Source organism: Hipposideros armiger, unplaced genomic scaffold, assembly GCF_001890085.2.
Source record: "Hipposideros armiger isolate ML-2016 unplaced genomic scaffold, ASM189008v1 scaffold_126, whole genome shotgun sequence".
NCBI lineage: Eukaryota > Metazoa > Chordata > Mammalia > Chiroptera > Hipposideridae > Hipposideros > Hipposideros armiger.
In genome coordinates, this window is record NW_017731476.1 from 3,561,233 (window position 1) to 3,575,128 (window position 13,896).

Consider the following 13,896-nt stretch of genomic DNA (forward strand, 5'->3'; position numbering starts at 1 on the left):
GGGGGGAGGTAGGGGAGTGGGAATAAAAATTCAAATAAAAAAAGAAATATCCCAAATAGGCAAATCCATAGAGACAGAAAGTAAACTAGTGGTTGCCCGGGGATGAGGGGTTGAAAGGTTGAAAGGGGAGGGGGAATGAGGAGTGACTGCATTATGGGTATGGGGTTTATTATGGAGTGATGAAAATGTTCTGGAACAAGATGGAGGTGGTGGTTGCACAACCTTAACTTACTAAGAGCCACTGAATTATAAAAATGGTTAATTTCATACTATATGAATTACACCTCAGTTAAAACAAAAACACCAGTATAATACCCCACACAGAATAAGTCCTCAAAATGCTATGGAAGGTGCTGAAAACTAGGAGTGTGGCAGGTAAAGAGGTTGAAGGGAAAGCATCCTAGGTGTGAAGAAGGGTTCAAAGGGGAGTGTGTGGTGGCAAATCCAAGACTGTCACTTACTCTGGCCAGAAGGAATACTTGGTCTATGGAGTAGGGAAAGCGGGAGCAAGCTGCAGGGTCCTTAGGGTCAGGCCCAGTAGTCCGGAGGGTGATGGGAGACTCCTGAAGGCTTCTAACTGCTCAGACTTAAGTTTTTAACAGATTATTCTGAGGCTGGCTGAGTGGCACGTTGGTTGAGAGTTGGCTTGGGATGCCAGGTTCAAATCCCCCATGAGGGCCAGTGACGCTGCGCCATCTGTGCCTCACCTAGCCAGGATGGTGAACAACAGCTTGACCTGGAGCTGGGCTGCCGTGGGTGACCGCGGCAGCTGGTGTGCACTTTCGTGGTGAGCTGCCGGGAGCGGCTGTCCAATGTGCCACAGAAGGGATATAGGCCTGATAAACTGAACTGGCATCTTATGATGATTAACCAGAGTTGGGGAGGACTATGGGTGGGGCTGGGGTCCTTGTTAACTCTATAATCTTGACTTCCCATATATCTTTATGGTAATTTCTGGGGGAGGGATCAAAATAAAGGGATTAGCCATCTTGGAACTGGGGTCTTTTGTTCCATGTGGGCAACCGGTTGGGGCTGGTGACGGAGGTGCGCATTCTTGTCCTGGGGCGGTGGTTTTCCGTTTCTTTTTCCTTTTCCTGAATAAACTGTTTCTTTTGTGGATTACTTATAGAGAGTTATTTTTCGCCAGTCAACAGGCTAGGCCTGTGAATTGTTTTGGTTATGGAAAGTGGAGGTGTCTCTGGGGGCTTTAAGGGACAACATAACACAGCTAGCCAAGTCTGAGCTGGAAAGGGGGTAGAAAGGCCTCAAAGCAGGGACAGTATTGGAAGCCCCAGAGTGGACGAAAGGCCCCAGAGACAGTATGGCATGCAGTGATAGTAACGCTGGAGGGCACCAGCCTGTATAAGGCAGAGAAAGAGACTAAATGCCTGGGCAAGAAGCTAGGCGACAGGAACTTTTCAAGAGCAGTGCTGTCAGCCACTGGGCAGGCATGTCAAGGTACGGAAGAAAATGTTATCAACTGGGTTTGGCAACCTGAGAAGGCCAGTGACCTTGTGACATTTTCACTGGAGAGCTGGAGGTAAAAGACATACAGCAGGTTGAGGAATGAGTGAGAAATGAGGACCTACGTGAAGCCAGCAAAGCGCTGAAGACAGCTCTTTGAAGGAAAGTGCTGGCTAGAGGGAGAGTTTTTGGTTGCTTTATGGTGTTTAAAGGCTGAGGGGAAGGAGTGGAGTTAGTGAAGGTACAGGAAGGAAGGTTCCCGGCCCCCAAGGTTTAGGAGGATGGGTGAGGATGTGGCCTTGGTCGAGGGGCCAGAGGAAGGGTGGGGGTGATGCAGCTGTGTTTTAAGTGTGGTGGGAATAAGCTGTGGGAGAGCCTGTCTCAAGGACTCTATTTTTCTGTGAAAGAGTGAGGCCACCACGTGCGTGGAGTGTGGGAGAACTGGAATGGAAAATGAGGCATGAGGGACCCCAATTTAGGAGGGGACACTGGGCTGTGTGTGTGTGTGTGTGTGGGGGGACCGACCCGAGGGTCAGGACGGGGCTAGACAGGCCTGCAAGGGTTGCCAGATCTAGCAAATAAAATTACAGGACTCCTAGTTATATTTGAATTTCACGTAGGCAACGAATAACGTTTTAGTATATGTCATGCAATATATATTCTGGGACATACGTATACTACAAAAATTATCGTTGCTTATCTGGAATCCAAATGTAACTAGGCTTCCGGTAATTTACCTGGGAATCCTGACCGGTGGGAGGAGTAGGGGAGCCAGACAAGGGAGGGGATGGCGCGACCCGCCTCGGGACCCAAGCCTGGAAAATGGGTAGCCATGTCACAACGGTGGGGTGCCCTAGTGGGGAGAAGGCTGAGGCCGCTGCTTTGTTCGTCCACCCCGCGCCGTCAAGCAGCATCGAGGCCTCAACTTGTTCTTCCCGGACGAGAGGGGCGCCCGATACCAGAACTTTGGTCTCGTCCCACCCACCCGCGTACACCCATGGTGTCGCCCTAATGTCCTATCGATAACTCTACGCTCGGCCTCAGCCTTTATCGACTCACTTCGGCTCCGCTCGCCGTCCTGGACCACGGCGGAGCGCAGAGCCGCATGTAAGGTACGGAGGCCGCGGGACGAGGGCTGGAAGGCGGCTGCCGGGTGGCCGGGAGAGCGCGTCCGGGGGAAGCTGGCCCGGCGGGACGGAGCCAGGGCGGTCTGCGGAGCACTAGGGAGCGCTGGGGTCCCGCCACAGAGCGCCCCCTCACATCAGATCTAGCCGCCGGCTTACTACGCATGCGCAGCCGCAGGGTTCGGCTTTTCTGTCTGCCGGTCAGCCGCCTTGCGCACGCGCGGCACGCCCCTGCGGCAGTGCGGCACCCCGGGTGTGACTGCCCCCTGCCGGCGGTGGAAGGGGTGGTGTCCCGGCCTGGTCTGTGGGGCCAGGAACGACCGCAGGCATTGGAGCTGGAAGCCTTCCGGCCTGTTGTCACGCATGTCCCCGAACCTCTCCGAGCCTCAGTTTTCTCTATCTCTAAAATAAGAATGATAATACCTATCTCTCAGCACCAAGTGGACCTATAGTCTGTTTAGGACAGAGAGGGTATACCCCCAATATTACTTGCCTTTCTTTTTCCTAGATGCTCTAACCTTTGGTCCCTGCCCAGTCTTCCAAGCAGCCACAACATGAACACGTCCCCAGGCACGGTGGGCAGTGACCCGGTCATCTTGGCCACTGCGGGCTATGACCACACGGTGCGGTTCTGGCAGGCCCACAGTGGGATCTGCACCCGCACAGTGCAGCACCAGGACTCTGTATCCTTGACTGGGGAAGTTGGGAGGGTGGTGCTGGGCAGGATGCCTGGTGGGTGAACAGCCTGGCCAAAGGCCTGGGGTGGGGAGGATGCAGCTAAGCCAGATGGAGGCCTTGAGGGCCGCTGGCCCAGGGCTCTGCTCGTCATTCTCCTTAACAGACCCAGCAGGTGAACGCGCTTGAGATCACGCCTGACCGCAGCATGATTGCTGCTGCAGGTACCTGTACCCTCACCCTGACCCCTAATCTCTGGCAGGTTGCTCTAGGCACAGCCAAACCTCAGTTTGGCCTGTACCCACAGGTTATCAGCACATCCGCATGTATGATCTCAACTCCAATAACCCCAACCCCATCATCAGCTATGACGGGGTCAATAAGAACATCGCGTCTGTGGGCTTCCATGAGGATGGTCGCTGGATGTACACGGGTGGGGAGGACTGCACCGCCCGGATCTGGGACCTCAGGTGTGGGTGCCAGGCAGGAGGGGCCTGCTGCCTGGATATGTGGGGGTGAGAGCCAGGCAGGAGACTCACTTAGGTCAGGTCCCCTCCAAGCAGAGGCTGAAACTAGGTTTGCTGTGTGGGCGATTTATTGAGGGCAGTGAGGAAAGCAAGTTGGAGCAGGGATGAAACCACACAAAGATGAGTCCAGCCTCAGCCTGATCCTACAGGGAGCTCTGGAGAGCAAACTGCATCAAAGAACAAGTTCCACCTTGAGGCAGGGTGCCAGCCTTTATGCCCCTTCTGAGTCAGTCATTGGCTTCAGGCAGCCCCTAGGGAAGGCTGAGCCCCCCCAAGTGTTTCCTGTGGGGCACCTCCTCTCAGCAGAGGGACAAGGATAAATGGCCAGGGAAAGGGCATCTGGGTGGGGTACCAACAGCATCCACTACAGACAGTGTGTCTCCTACCCCGAAGGTCCCGGAACCTTCAGTGTCAGCGGATCTTCCAGGTGAATGCGCCCATTAACTGCGTGTGTCTGCACCCCAACCAGGTGAGGGGTATGCACAGGGCTGGGCACCCCGGGGCTTTGGATGGCAGGAGCCCTACTCTACCTCACTTCCCCTGCACCCCAGGCGGAGCTCATTGTAGGTGACCAGAGTGGCGCCATCCACATCTGGGACTTGAAGACTGACCACAACGAGCAACTGATCCCTGAGCCTGAGGTCTCCATCACATCTGCCCACATAGACCCAGACGCCAGTTACATGGCAGCAGTCAACAGCACCGTGAGTCCTGGGGTGGGTGCAGTATGGGAGGCCAGCTCAGCACCCAGCCCCTTATTCCCTGCAAGTGGGCATATTCCCCAGATGTCCCCTAGGTCCCTCCCCTTGTCCCACAGTCCTGCTTCCCCGTCCTGGGCTCCAGCTCAAACCCAGCCACCAAAGTCAGATGCCACCTCTCACTACCTGCTGTAGCCCGTCAGCAGATTCCATTTCGTGAATCTCTCAAGTCTGCCCCTCTCCTCCTCCCTATTGCCTCCTGGTCCAAGTTTCCCTTGTCTCCCCATCTCTGTGACCTCTCCCCACCTGGATCCATTCTCCCTCTGCTACCAGAACATCCTTCAGTGGTACCAGCCTGATCTCATTTTTCCCCTGGGTCCTTACCATGCCTCAAGATGCTGTGGTTTGGCCCCTGATTGTCTGTTTAGCCTCATTTTCTCCCTTTAATGTCCATTAAATCACTTGTCCCATGACATCCCCAGACTGCTCTCTTCTGAGCCTTTGGCTGCTGTTCTGTCTCTCTGGGATGCCCTCCTCCCATCTCATTCTTCACATTCCAGTTGGCCAGCAGCATCCTCCAGGAAGGCTAGGCATGGCCTGCTTTCTGCTCTCAGCCCAACAGGTGCTCCCTGCAGGCAGGACCAGATGTGCCTGCCACATGTCCCCAGGCCCCAGATCCCTGTGCACAGCCACAGTGTTGGATGGTGGCCCCTAGATCTGGGTCCATCTGCTAGGGCACCCTTCCCCATGTGTCAGACTGGAGGCGCCTATGACTTTCCTCCTACCCCACAGGGGAACTGCTATGTCTGGAATCTGACGGGGGGCATTGGCGACGAGGTGACACAGCTCATCCCCAAGACCAAGATCCCAGCACATACCCGCTATGCCTTGCAGTGCCGCTTTAGCCCAGACTCCACGTGTGTGCGGGGCTTGGGGGGACGGGAGCCCTCAGATGGCTTTGGGAGGAGGGGACCTGTCTGGCGCTGGGGGCTTGATGGGTTGGGCCTGCCTGGTGGAAAGCAAGGAGGTATAGGGTTGGAGTGGCTGATGATGACACCCCTGCCACCTCACACCTATCCCTAGGCTCCTCGCCACCTGCTCGGCAGACCAAACATGCAAGATTTGGAGGACATCCAACTTTTCCCTGATGACGGAGCTGAGCATCAAGAGCAGCAACCCTGGAGAGTCGTCCCGAGGCTGGATGTGGGGCTGCGCCTTCTCGGGGGACTCCCAGTACATTGTCACTGGTGAGCCCCACCCACTCTGCCTCCCTGTCCCGCAAGCCCAGTGGCAGCTGCTGCTGCTACTCCCCTGCCACCTGGGAGCTGGCCTCCAGCGTGGCCCAGACTGGGGCCATACCCTGACCTGCTGCCCACACTCCTTCCCTGCAGCTTCCTCTGACAACCTGGCCCGGCTCTGGTGTGTGGAGACGGGAGAGATCAAGAGAGAGTACGGTGGCCATCAGAAAGCCGTGGTCTGCTTGGCTTTCAATGACAGCGTGCTGGGCTAGCCTCTGCCCTGTTGGGGTTGCAGGCAGCCATCAGGCGGCATCAGCTGGATGTGACTGTTCAGCTGCCCAGGTCAGAGTGAACTCCCACAGGCTAGCGTCTGCCAGCCTAGGCTAGCTGGACCTGACTAACCTACCCTAGCCCTCTTGGCCAGCCTAGATCAGCAGGCCCCTGGGGGCTCTTTTAGCCCTCAGTTGTTTATCTGTATGTGACAAGGCTCAGGAGGCTGACCCAAGCCAGCCTGGCTGGTGCCCCTCCTCCAGCCAGTGCTTTTCCCCCTCCCTGCCCCTGTTTCATGTCCTGAGGCCACAGAGAACAACATCATGGCCAGGTGGAGGGGTTTATTAACCCCCGCCGGCGGCTGCCCTCCACAACAGTACTGGTGACAGAGCCAGCTGGCTGGCTGGCCTGTGGGGCTGGGCAGACTGGGGGCTCAGTCTGGGAGGTAATAAAAGCAGACTGACACGCAGATGTTGCTTGGGAAGCAGATGTCGATGCACAGGTAGATCAGCCGCTGCCTCCGGGGCCCTGGCGGGGAGGGGCCTCTGTGAACCCCAAAGTGCTCCTTTCCATCTCCAAGACTATCCTGCGGGAGCCCAGGCCTCTCCCCACAGCCGGCCCCAACTCACCCTTGGCTCGACGGGCCCAATAAATGGGGGTCTTCTCGCAAAGGTGCCGCACCGAAGCCCCCACCTGGGTAGGGTCCACCTCACGGCTCCCAAGCACGGCTAGCAGCTCCTGGGCATAGCGAGTGTCCTCACTGGGGCTATGAGACCCTTGGGCCTGCAGAGAAGGCTCTGGTGGGCCATGGGCCAGGGATACTTGCACTGCCCGTGGCTGGGCAGGGCTCAAGCATCCCTGGATATGCCAGCAACATGCCAGCCCCGCCCTCAGCTCTTGTCAGCAGCTTTAACCAAGGGAAGATAGAGCTTCTGTTCCCCTGAAACTGGAGCCCCAGCCTGCCCTGGGCCCGAGCTGTACACAGGACCCTTTGTCTGGCCCCTGGCCCAGGAAGCCTGGCTGTGTGCAAGCAGGGGCTGCTCACCCTTGAGGTATTCACCAGAAGTTGCAGGGTTTCACGATCTTGGGGCTCCATCAGGCGGAGGAAGCAGGCCTGGTGCCCCGCAGGGCGGTAACAGACACAGCCCTGGGGAGGCAGGCAGGTGAGGCGGGTCCACCTCAACACCCATGGGCAGCAACCCCCCATCCCAAACCCCTGGCCTACTCACGCTCTGCCCATCGAACAGCACTGCCCAGCTGTGATTGCTCTGAGCCGGCATCACCCTGATGGTTGCCACGTTCCGGGCCACGTCCACCTGGGTGGTTTGGTTGGACTGGTATGCCCTCGGACTCGGGAGGGTCAGACGGAGAATCTGCAGCACTGGCTGGATGGAAGCCAAAACAGCTGGGCAGACCGGGGCAGCCCCTAGCCCACCTCCAGCCCTGCTGCAAGACTTCTGACCCTTCCGTACCTCTGTCCTCCCACCATCATCAGCTCAGCTCTGAGCCCTGGCTCCACTGGAGAGCTAGGTGTGCTGGCCCCTCCTCCCCTGCCCACTGCCCATGGCCCTGCCCTGGTCCTGAGGAGGGCTCACCTTGGAAGGGCTGTGAGCAAAGCCAAGAAGCCCTCCAGCCACAGCAGCGGCCAGTGCCAGCAGCAGCAGCAGGCCAAGAGCTCTCCAGCCCCCATGGCAGGGCCTGGGTTTCACCTGAGGGCACATTCCAGTCAGTGGGGCCTGGAGCAGAGACCTGAGAGCAGGCTGGCTTAGGGAAGGTAGGGACTGAGGTGTGGGAGATTGGTGCCACCCTTCTGTCCCCTGCTCAGGGCATCCCCTGGGTCTTCGTCCCAGGAGAGGGCACTGAGTGGCGGGAGGCACTCACCCTGACAGGCTCAGGCCCGGGGCCCTCTGCACGGCAGCTTCCCTGCTCCATGCTGCAGCCGTGGTGACAATGCACTGATTGTCTGCTGCCTCTTGGAGTCAGCCAGGGAAACCTCAGGATGCCTCAGATGAGCCAAACAATCGTCCTGGCCCCCTCCCCTCCTGCCCCTACTGCCTCCTCCCCAGCCCAGCTACCTGAGCCAGGACAGCCCTCTCTCCACCTGGGATGGGGGTGGAGGGGGTTGTTTGTCAACCCCAACGTGCCTGGCTCTCCCGACACTGGCCTGTGCAAACTAGAGAGTACATGGGCCTGGGAGGGCGTGACAGCATGGCAGTCATGGAATTCAAGTCCCACTGAATGGCAGAGGGCAGCCCAGGCCCAGCCACGACTTTGTAGTCTGGTTGGTGGCAAATGTGATTTTTCCTAAAGAGGCCTATTTCTAGTCTCAGGTTACCTCGACTCCTAAGGCTGGGCACAGGGCCTGGTACACAGCACACCATCAGTAAGTGCCTGTTTCATGAAAGATTAATATTGGACTCTGCTCCACCTCCCTTCTTCCCTCCCCATGCACCCCAGCGGCTTCCCAGACCCCAACACAGGATGGGCTGCCCAGCATCCCACAGAGCTCATGCCTGAGACCAGGAGTTTTCAGGAGGCTCTGCTGAAGTAAAGGCAGCCTACTTGAACCTCCCTCATACTCTGGGATGGTTAGGTCGGCCTCATGTCCACCAGCCCCTGCCCTGCCCAGCGTGGCTTTTCTCTGTGCTATAGCCCTAGCTCCTAGCTTGCATTTCCAGCCAATTGACAATGTGGATTGCGACAGTCACGGCTCCATGGGCACTGGCAGCTTTCACAACGTGAGTGTCCTCACCAGTCCTTTCCTACTTTGCTTTGTGCCATTTTCCCTAGTTCTTTTGAACCTGCCTCTCTGTGATGAGCCTGAGATGGGGTTGGGTTTCCAGCTCTGGAAATGAAATCCCAGAATGGCCCTCGACTTTACACCCCGCCCCCAGCTAGACAGCTGCAGCCTCTGGGTGAAGGCTGCTGGCAAGGCGAGAGCAAGGCACACCAGTCAGCGTGGGTTTGAGAGTTTAATATTCATTTGGGTTCACACAGTGCAATAGGGGCAGAGATGGGGTGCAGAAGAGGGAGTCTTGCTGGATGCCGCACCTGCAGCGTGCTCATGGTGTGGGTGACAACGCCCTGATAGGCCTGCTCAATATCCGGACCCACCTTGAGCCGACCTCGCAGAGCCAACATCAGCACCACCAACCTTACAGGTGCTGGCTGTTTTGTTGTTGCCTCACGGCAGTGTCTGAACCCCAGACTACCCCGGGCCTGGGAGGAGCTAAAGGCTCAGGATACCCTTTATTGCTCTGAGAACTCTTAGAGAATGAGTTGAAGGAATGCTGTGACCTTGGGACTAGGAGAGAAGCCACAGGCTGTGGGCAGACACCACTGGGTGCAGGGCGAGGCACTGGGAAGGAGTTGGCCCAAAAGAACAGCTTCCCAGGCTCTACCCCACAATAAGCGGGAGAGTCTGCTTATCAGGCGTGTTTACAAAGGTCAGCAACTTAGGGAACAGGCATAAATGGCCAGGGCCCCCTGCCAAGAACCCATGGCTAGCTGGTGGACCCTGCCAGTCCTCTAGCTGGCCACCAACAAGGGACTCCAGGGCTAATATAGTTGTCCTCATGGACCATTGGCATCTAACCCCCACCCCAATCAAGGGTATGGGAGGACAGGAAGAGATTGGATGCTCTGTAAAAAGACTTCCTGTCTTGGGAACACCCCTTTCTTCCCCCACCCAGAGGGCACCCTGGGTGACAGGCGTTCCTTGGCCAACATGACTTTAGCCATGCTACTGGCTGCGGAGCACAGACTTCTTCAGTGGGGTTTTCCCTACGAGACAGAGCACAGCTATTAATCAACACACTTAAGATTCAATTCCAACTATTGGCAAAGTTGTTCCTAAGATTTAAAAAATTCTTTTGGTACCAACTCTGCTCTGAGCTTCCTGCACGGGAACCCAAAGTTCAGCGAAGGCATCCATGCCCTCCTGGCCATTCTCAGCCAGCCTTATGCTCAGTCCAAGTCACCTGGGTGTAAATGCACATCTGAGAAAGCCAAGGTTTAGTTGGACTGAGTTTGCAGAACTGTGCAACCACGTACGAGGAGCAGCAGCCCTGGGCTTTTGAAACGGAACAGACAATTGTGACATAGTGGTTTTTAAGGAAGTGTGGGGTGGTGGTGGTGAGGGCAATACCCCACACACCAAGGACAGGGAGACACCACCAGGGAGCAGTCTCCTCCTCCACTCCCACGCTGCAGGTGAGCTGGGTGGGATGCAGCAGCAGGTTCCTCTGCTGACTACCACACCGATGGGGCCCTGGAGTCGGTTTCTACAAGTTTCTCACAACAGTCAAAATAATCAGCCCCTCCTCCCCTTTGCCTTGCAAGGGGGCTTGATCCCTGAATGAAATTTTCAGTAAAACATGTGACACCCCTAGACATGCCTCAGTCCCATCAGCAAGCCCTGAGGTTATCTGAATCTTGGTCAGACAGACACGGAGCCTGCTCTTGCCAACAGCAACCAAGGCCCAGGACCCCCACAATGCCCTCCAAGCTTAAAAGTGCATCTTAAGACATAAACATCTGTAATAAAATCACCCCCAAACATTTACTTACAAGGTTAACAACTAGTGCCTTTGCTTAAAACTCCAAGCGTACTCTTTAAAGCCACCTAGCTGAGCAGATGCTTGAGCCCCACCTATTAATTTGGTTAAGTAATTAAAAATTTTTTTTATTCGGCAGATTAAAGACACTAAATCTTTAACCTTGAAGGGCTGGCAAAAGGTCGGCTATGCTGTCAACATAGAAGTCAGGGACCATTTTTTTCTTAGACATGCAGTCACTTTCCTGATTACTCTTCACATCCCCTAGAGTGGAAACTCCGGTGAGGGTGAGGATGGTCTTCAGGCCACAGGTGACACCCAGGAGGATGTCTGTGTCCAGGCGGTCTCCCACCATGACGGTGCGCTCCGGATTGATGCCATACTCCTGGGACACGCAGTCGAAGATGAAGCGGCTGGGCTTCCCTATGATGTCAGCCTGGCGCTGGGAGGCCATCTCCACTGCTCGTACCAGACAGCCCGTACCTGCGGGGCGGAGGAAGACGGGAAGGGGGAGGGGAGGAGAGCGCCCGGGGTCAGAGGACCGGAGGGGCCCGCCGCCCGCCCTCCCACCTCTCCCGCCCCCGGGGCGCACGGACCCGCGATGAAGCGGCCGTTCTCGAGCGGGAGCCGGTTGTCCATGTTGGTGCCCACGAGCAGGCAGCCGGGCTGCTGCAGGTAACGCACGGCCTTGGTGAGCTTCATGTAGCTGAAGTGCGGGTCGAACCCCACCACAACCGCGCGCACATCGGGCTCCAGCGGGGCTTCCAGCCAGGCGCTGGGGCTGTCGCCCTGCAAGGGCTCAGGCCCCACGCCCACGCAAGCGACGCCCACGGCCTCCAGCTCCGCTGCCAAGGCCGCGCCGCCCAGCACGTAGGCCTTAGGGGCCCGCGCGCCAGCCAGGCGCTGGCGCAGGTATAGCGCGGTGCAGTAGGCCGTGCCAAAGACCTCGAGGCCGGCGCCTGACCCTGCCGGGCCGCCAAAACCCAGGCGCTGCAGCTTCTCGGCGTAGGCCTCGCGGGTCTTGCTGCTGTTGTTGGTGATGAAGCCGAGGCGCTTGCCGCGAGTCCGCAGCGCCGTCAAGGCCTCGGGCGCGCCAGGTATGGCTGTTTCGCCGCGCCACAGCACCCCATCGCAGTCAAACAGCAGCGTGTCCACCTCGGCCAGCAGCGCCTGGGCCCGCTCAGCGCTTAGCCGCACGCAGCGGGCGTCGTCGCCGCCGGCCTCCGCCATGGCCGCCCGCCACCGGCCGCCGCCACCACCACCGGCCACTACGCTGCCGGCCGCCGCCGCCACCACCACCACCACCACCGGCCGCTCCTCGCAGGCGCCCGGCGCCACGCCCGCCACGCCCCCGCCGCGCTCATTGGCCCCGTGCCTTGTGCGCACCGCCCATTGTACGCCACCTGCGCCAATCTGTCCTGGGCTCCTTCGGGCTGCCGGAGCTTAGCGTTAACCGTCGCGGTACAGCACAGGGAGGCGGGTGGCCATTGGCTGTAGGAACCGGGGAGCCCCGATGATTGGCTGGCAGGGAGCCAACCGGCATTCGGAGTGGAGCGTTCACTGCGGAAACGCTGCGGAGAAGCGGAGAGCCGGCGCAAGGGGCGCAGCAGCTCGCCCATTGGAGGCGCGTGGTCAGCCTAGGTGACGGAGGCCCTTAATCGAGTGACCTCGGGCCGAGACGGCTGCTGATTGGCTGGCTTCTCTCCGCCTTGCGGGCGGGGCTGTGCGCGGGAGCACAGTGGGACGAAGGCGCTATCTCTTAGGGCGGGAGTTAGGTCTTCACCTTTGCCTGGGCGGCGCTGGGCTGTGCCCTTTGCGCTGGCCGCTCTCTGCGCTGGACGCCCTCCGGGCTCGGTATCAGCGCGCCGACTGATTACAGCCCATCCTGAGAGCCAACCCGGGGAGCCCCTCAACAAGCTTTGCGTTCTCATTTTCAGCCCTTTGCAAAAACGCTTTCCCTGTGCGTTAGTCGTCTTGTGAACGAGTAACTACAAGGCAGTGGGATTAGGGACGAAGAGCAGTTCTCAACCTTCCTAATGCCACGACCCCTTAATATAGTTCCTCATGTTGTGGTGACCCCCAATCAGAAAATTACTTTTGTTGCTACTCTATAACTGTAATTTTGCTACTGTTATGAATTGTAATATAAGTATCTTTTTGTTTTCAGATGGTCTTAGGTGACCCCTGTGAAAGGGTCATTCGACCCCCCAAAGGGATCGCGACCCACAGGTTGAGACCCGCTGGTCTGAGAAGGACACTGCCTAGAACACAGCACTCAATAATTGGTTGCTATTATCGTTATTATTAGGTTATTGTTACCTTTTATTGAGTAATGTAAAATGTATGAATCTTAGGTGTGCAACTTGATGGAATTTTTACATACCTATACAGCTGTGTAAACACAATCCAGATCAAGATATAGAATATTTCCATCACTCCAGGATGTTCCCTCACACCTCTATCCAGTCAATAGCAGATACCCCTCCCCCAACCACTTTTCTGACTTCCCTCACCATAGAATGAGTCATAGTCTCCTTTGTCTGTTCTAGCCCAGTGGTCAGCAAACTTTTGAGATGGAAGATCCAATCCTGTCCCTCGAAGTTTTGTGAGATCTATAAAACAAATGAAATCACCATTATGTGAATAATATCCTTTAAAATTTTTATAAATGAAACTGAGTTTTATTTTCATTTTCAATTTTACTTCAGAGCCACATGTACGTACCCAAAGAGCCGCATGTGGCTCTCGAGCCACAGTTTGCAGACCCCTGCCCTAGCCTGACCTCCAGTCATCTGACCTGTGCTTCACACATCCCAGCTCCTGCCAGGCCAAGGGTCCTCAGTTTACCAGCTGGGCAGCCCCAACATGGAGACAATCTCTGTTTGGTACCCTTCCCAGGGCAGAGCTGCCCACTCTCTGCCTGGACCCTTGTGTCTGTGGTTGGTCTTGGAGACTGGACTTCCTGGAGGGGATCGGGTCTGATCCACTTGAGCCTCTGGCATCCAGCATTAGGCTAGGCCACAGAGAATAAGTGAGCTGGAAGAGCATGCCCTGTGGGTTTCCAGCCCATGGCTCTAGAAAGACCTGGGTTAGTCTCCAGTCTGCCCTTGGGCAAGTGTTCTAGCAGTTCTTTGCCTCAGTTTCTTCATCTTCAAAATGGGGATGATTAGTATATTAAACGAGAAAATCCTGTAAAGCACTTAGCTTGAAAGAGCTAATTAAATATTACCTTAAGAATAAAAGGAAGGGGTCGGCCGAATGGCTCAGTTGGTTAAGAGCTTGCTCAAGAGTTTGAGCTCTGAGCAACAGTGGTTCGCGTCCAGCCCGAGCTGAGCAGCCGCAGA

General features: G+C 56.8%; 4 protein-coding genes across 9 annotated transcripts in view; 1 reads left to right on the forward strand and 3 right to left on the reverse strand.

Annotated features, from left to right (window-relative positions):
• CASKIN1 (CASK interacting protein 1) overlaps positions 1-2,542 on the reverse strand; it is a 26,925-nt gene extending 24,383 nt beyond the window's left edge. The window contains exon 1 of the mRNA XM_019648532.1: positions 2,524-2,542. The gene's annotated coding sequence lies outside the window, so the exon portion shown is untranslated. The remainder of the gene's footprint in view (positions 1-2,523) is intronic.
• On the forward strand, positions 2,473-6,465 carry MLST8 (MTOR associated protein MLST8). Of its 4 annotated transcripts, none has more exons than XM_019648541.1 (9): positions 2,473-2,576; positions 3,097-3,271; positions 3,436-3,487; positions 3,571-3,733; positions 4,184-4,259; positions 4,342-4,494; positions 5,281-5,405; positions 5,572-5,735; positions 5,880-6,465. In XM_019648541.1, exons 2-9 carry the CDS (start codon positions 3,143-3,145, stop codon positions 5,996-5,998), a joined length of 981 nt encoding a protein of 326 aa, XP_019504086.1. In that variant the 5' UTR covers positions 2,473-2,576; positions 3,097-3,142; the 3' UTR covers positions 5,999-6,465. The 4 variants fall into 4 exon arrangements, with proteins under 4 accessions (XP_019504086.1, XP_019504089.1, XP_019504090.1 ...); XM_019648544.1 differs by having other exon boundaries at positions 3,439-3,487; XM_019648545.1 differs by having other exon boundaries at positions 5,281-5,325; positions 5,880-5,975.
• On the reverse strand, positions 6,416-8,866 carry BRICD5 (BRICHOS domain containing 5). 3 transcript variants are annotated; one of them, XM_019648547.1, is made up of 6 exons: positions 7,878-8,866; positions 7,592-7,705; positions 7,226-7,381; positions 7,042-7,143; positions 6,626-6,779; positions 6,416-6,524 (listed from the first exon to the last, which is right to left on the reverse strand). In XM_019648547.1, the coding sequence occupies exons 1-6, from the start codon at positions 7,926-7,928 to the stop codon at positions 6,430-6,432; spliced, it is 672 nt and encodes a 223-aa protein (XP_019504092.1). In that variant the 5' UTR covers positions 7,929-8,866; the 3' UTR covers positions 6,416-6,429. The 3 variants fall into 3 exon arrangements, with proteins under 3 accessions (XP_019504092.1, XP_019504093.1, XP_019504091.1); XM_019648548.1 differs by having other exon boundaries at positions 6,426-6,541; XM_019648546.1 differs by having other exon boundaries at positions 6,426-6,779; positions 7,057-7,143.
• Positions 8,867-8,955: 89 nt separating this feature from the next.
• On the reverse strand, positions 8,956-11,995 carry PGP (phosphoglycolate phosphatase). The gene is made up of 2 exons (XM_019648549.1): positions 11,149-11,995; positions 8,956-11,035 (listed from the first exon to the last, which is right to left on the reverse strand). Exons 1-2 carry the CDS (start codon positions 11,780-11,782, stop codon positions 10,710-10,712), a joined length of 960 nt encoding a protein of 319 aa, XP_019504094.1. The 5' UTR covers positions 11,783-11,995; the 3' UTR covers positions 8,956-10,709.
• Between the last annotated feature and the right edge of the window lie 1,901 nt (positions 11,996-13,896).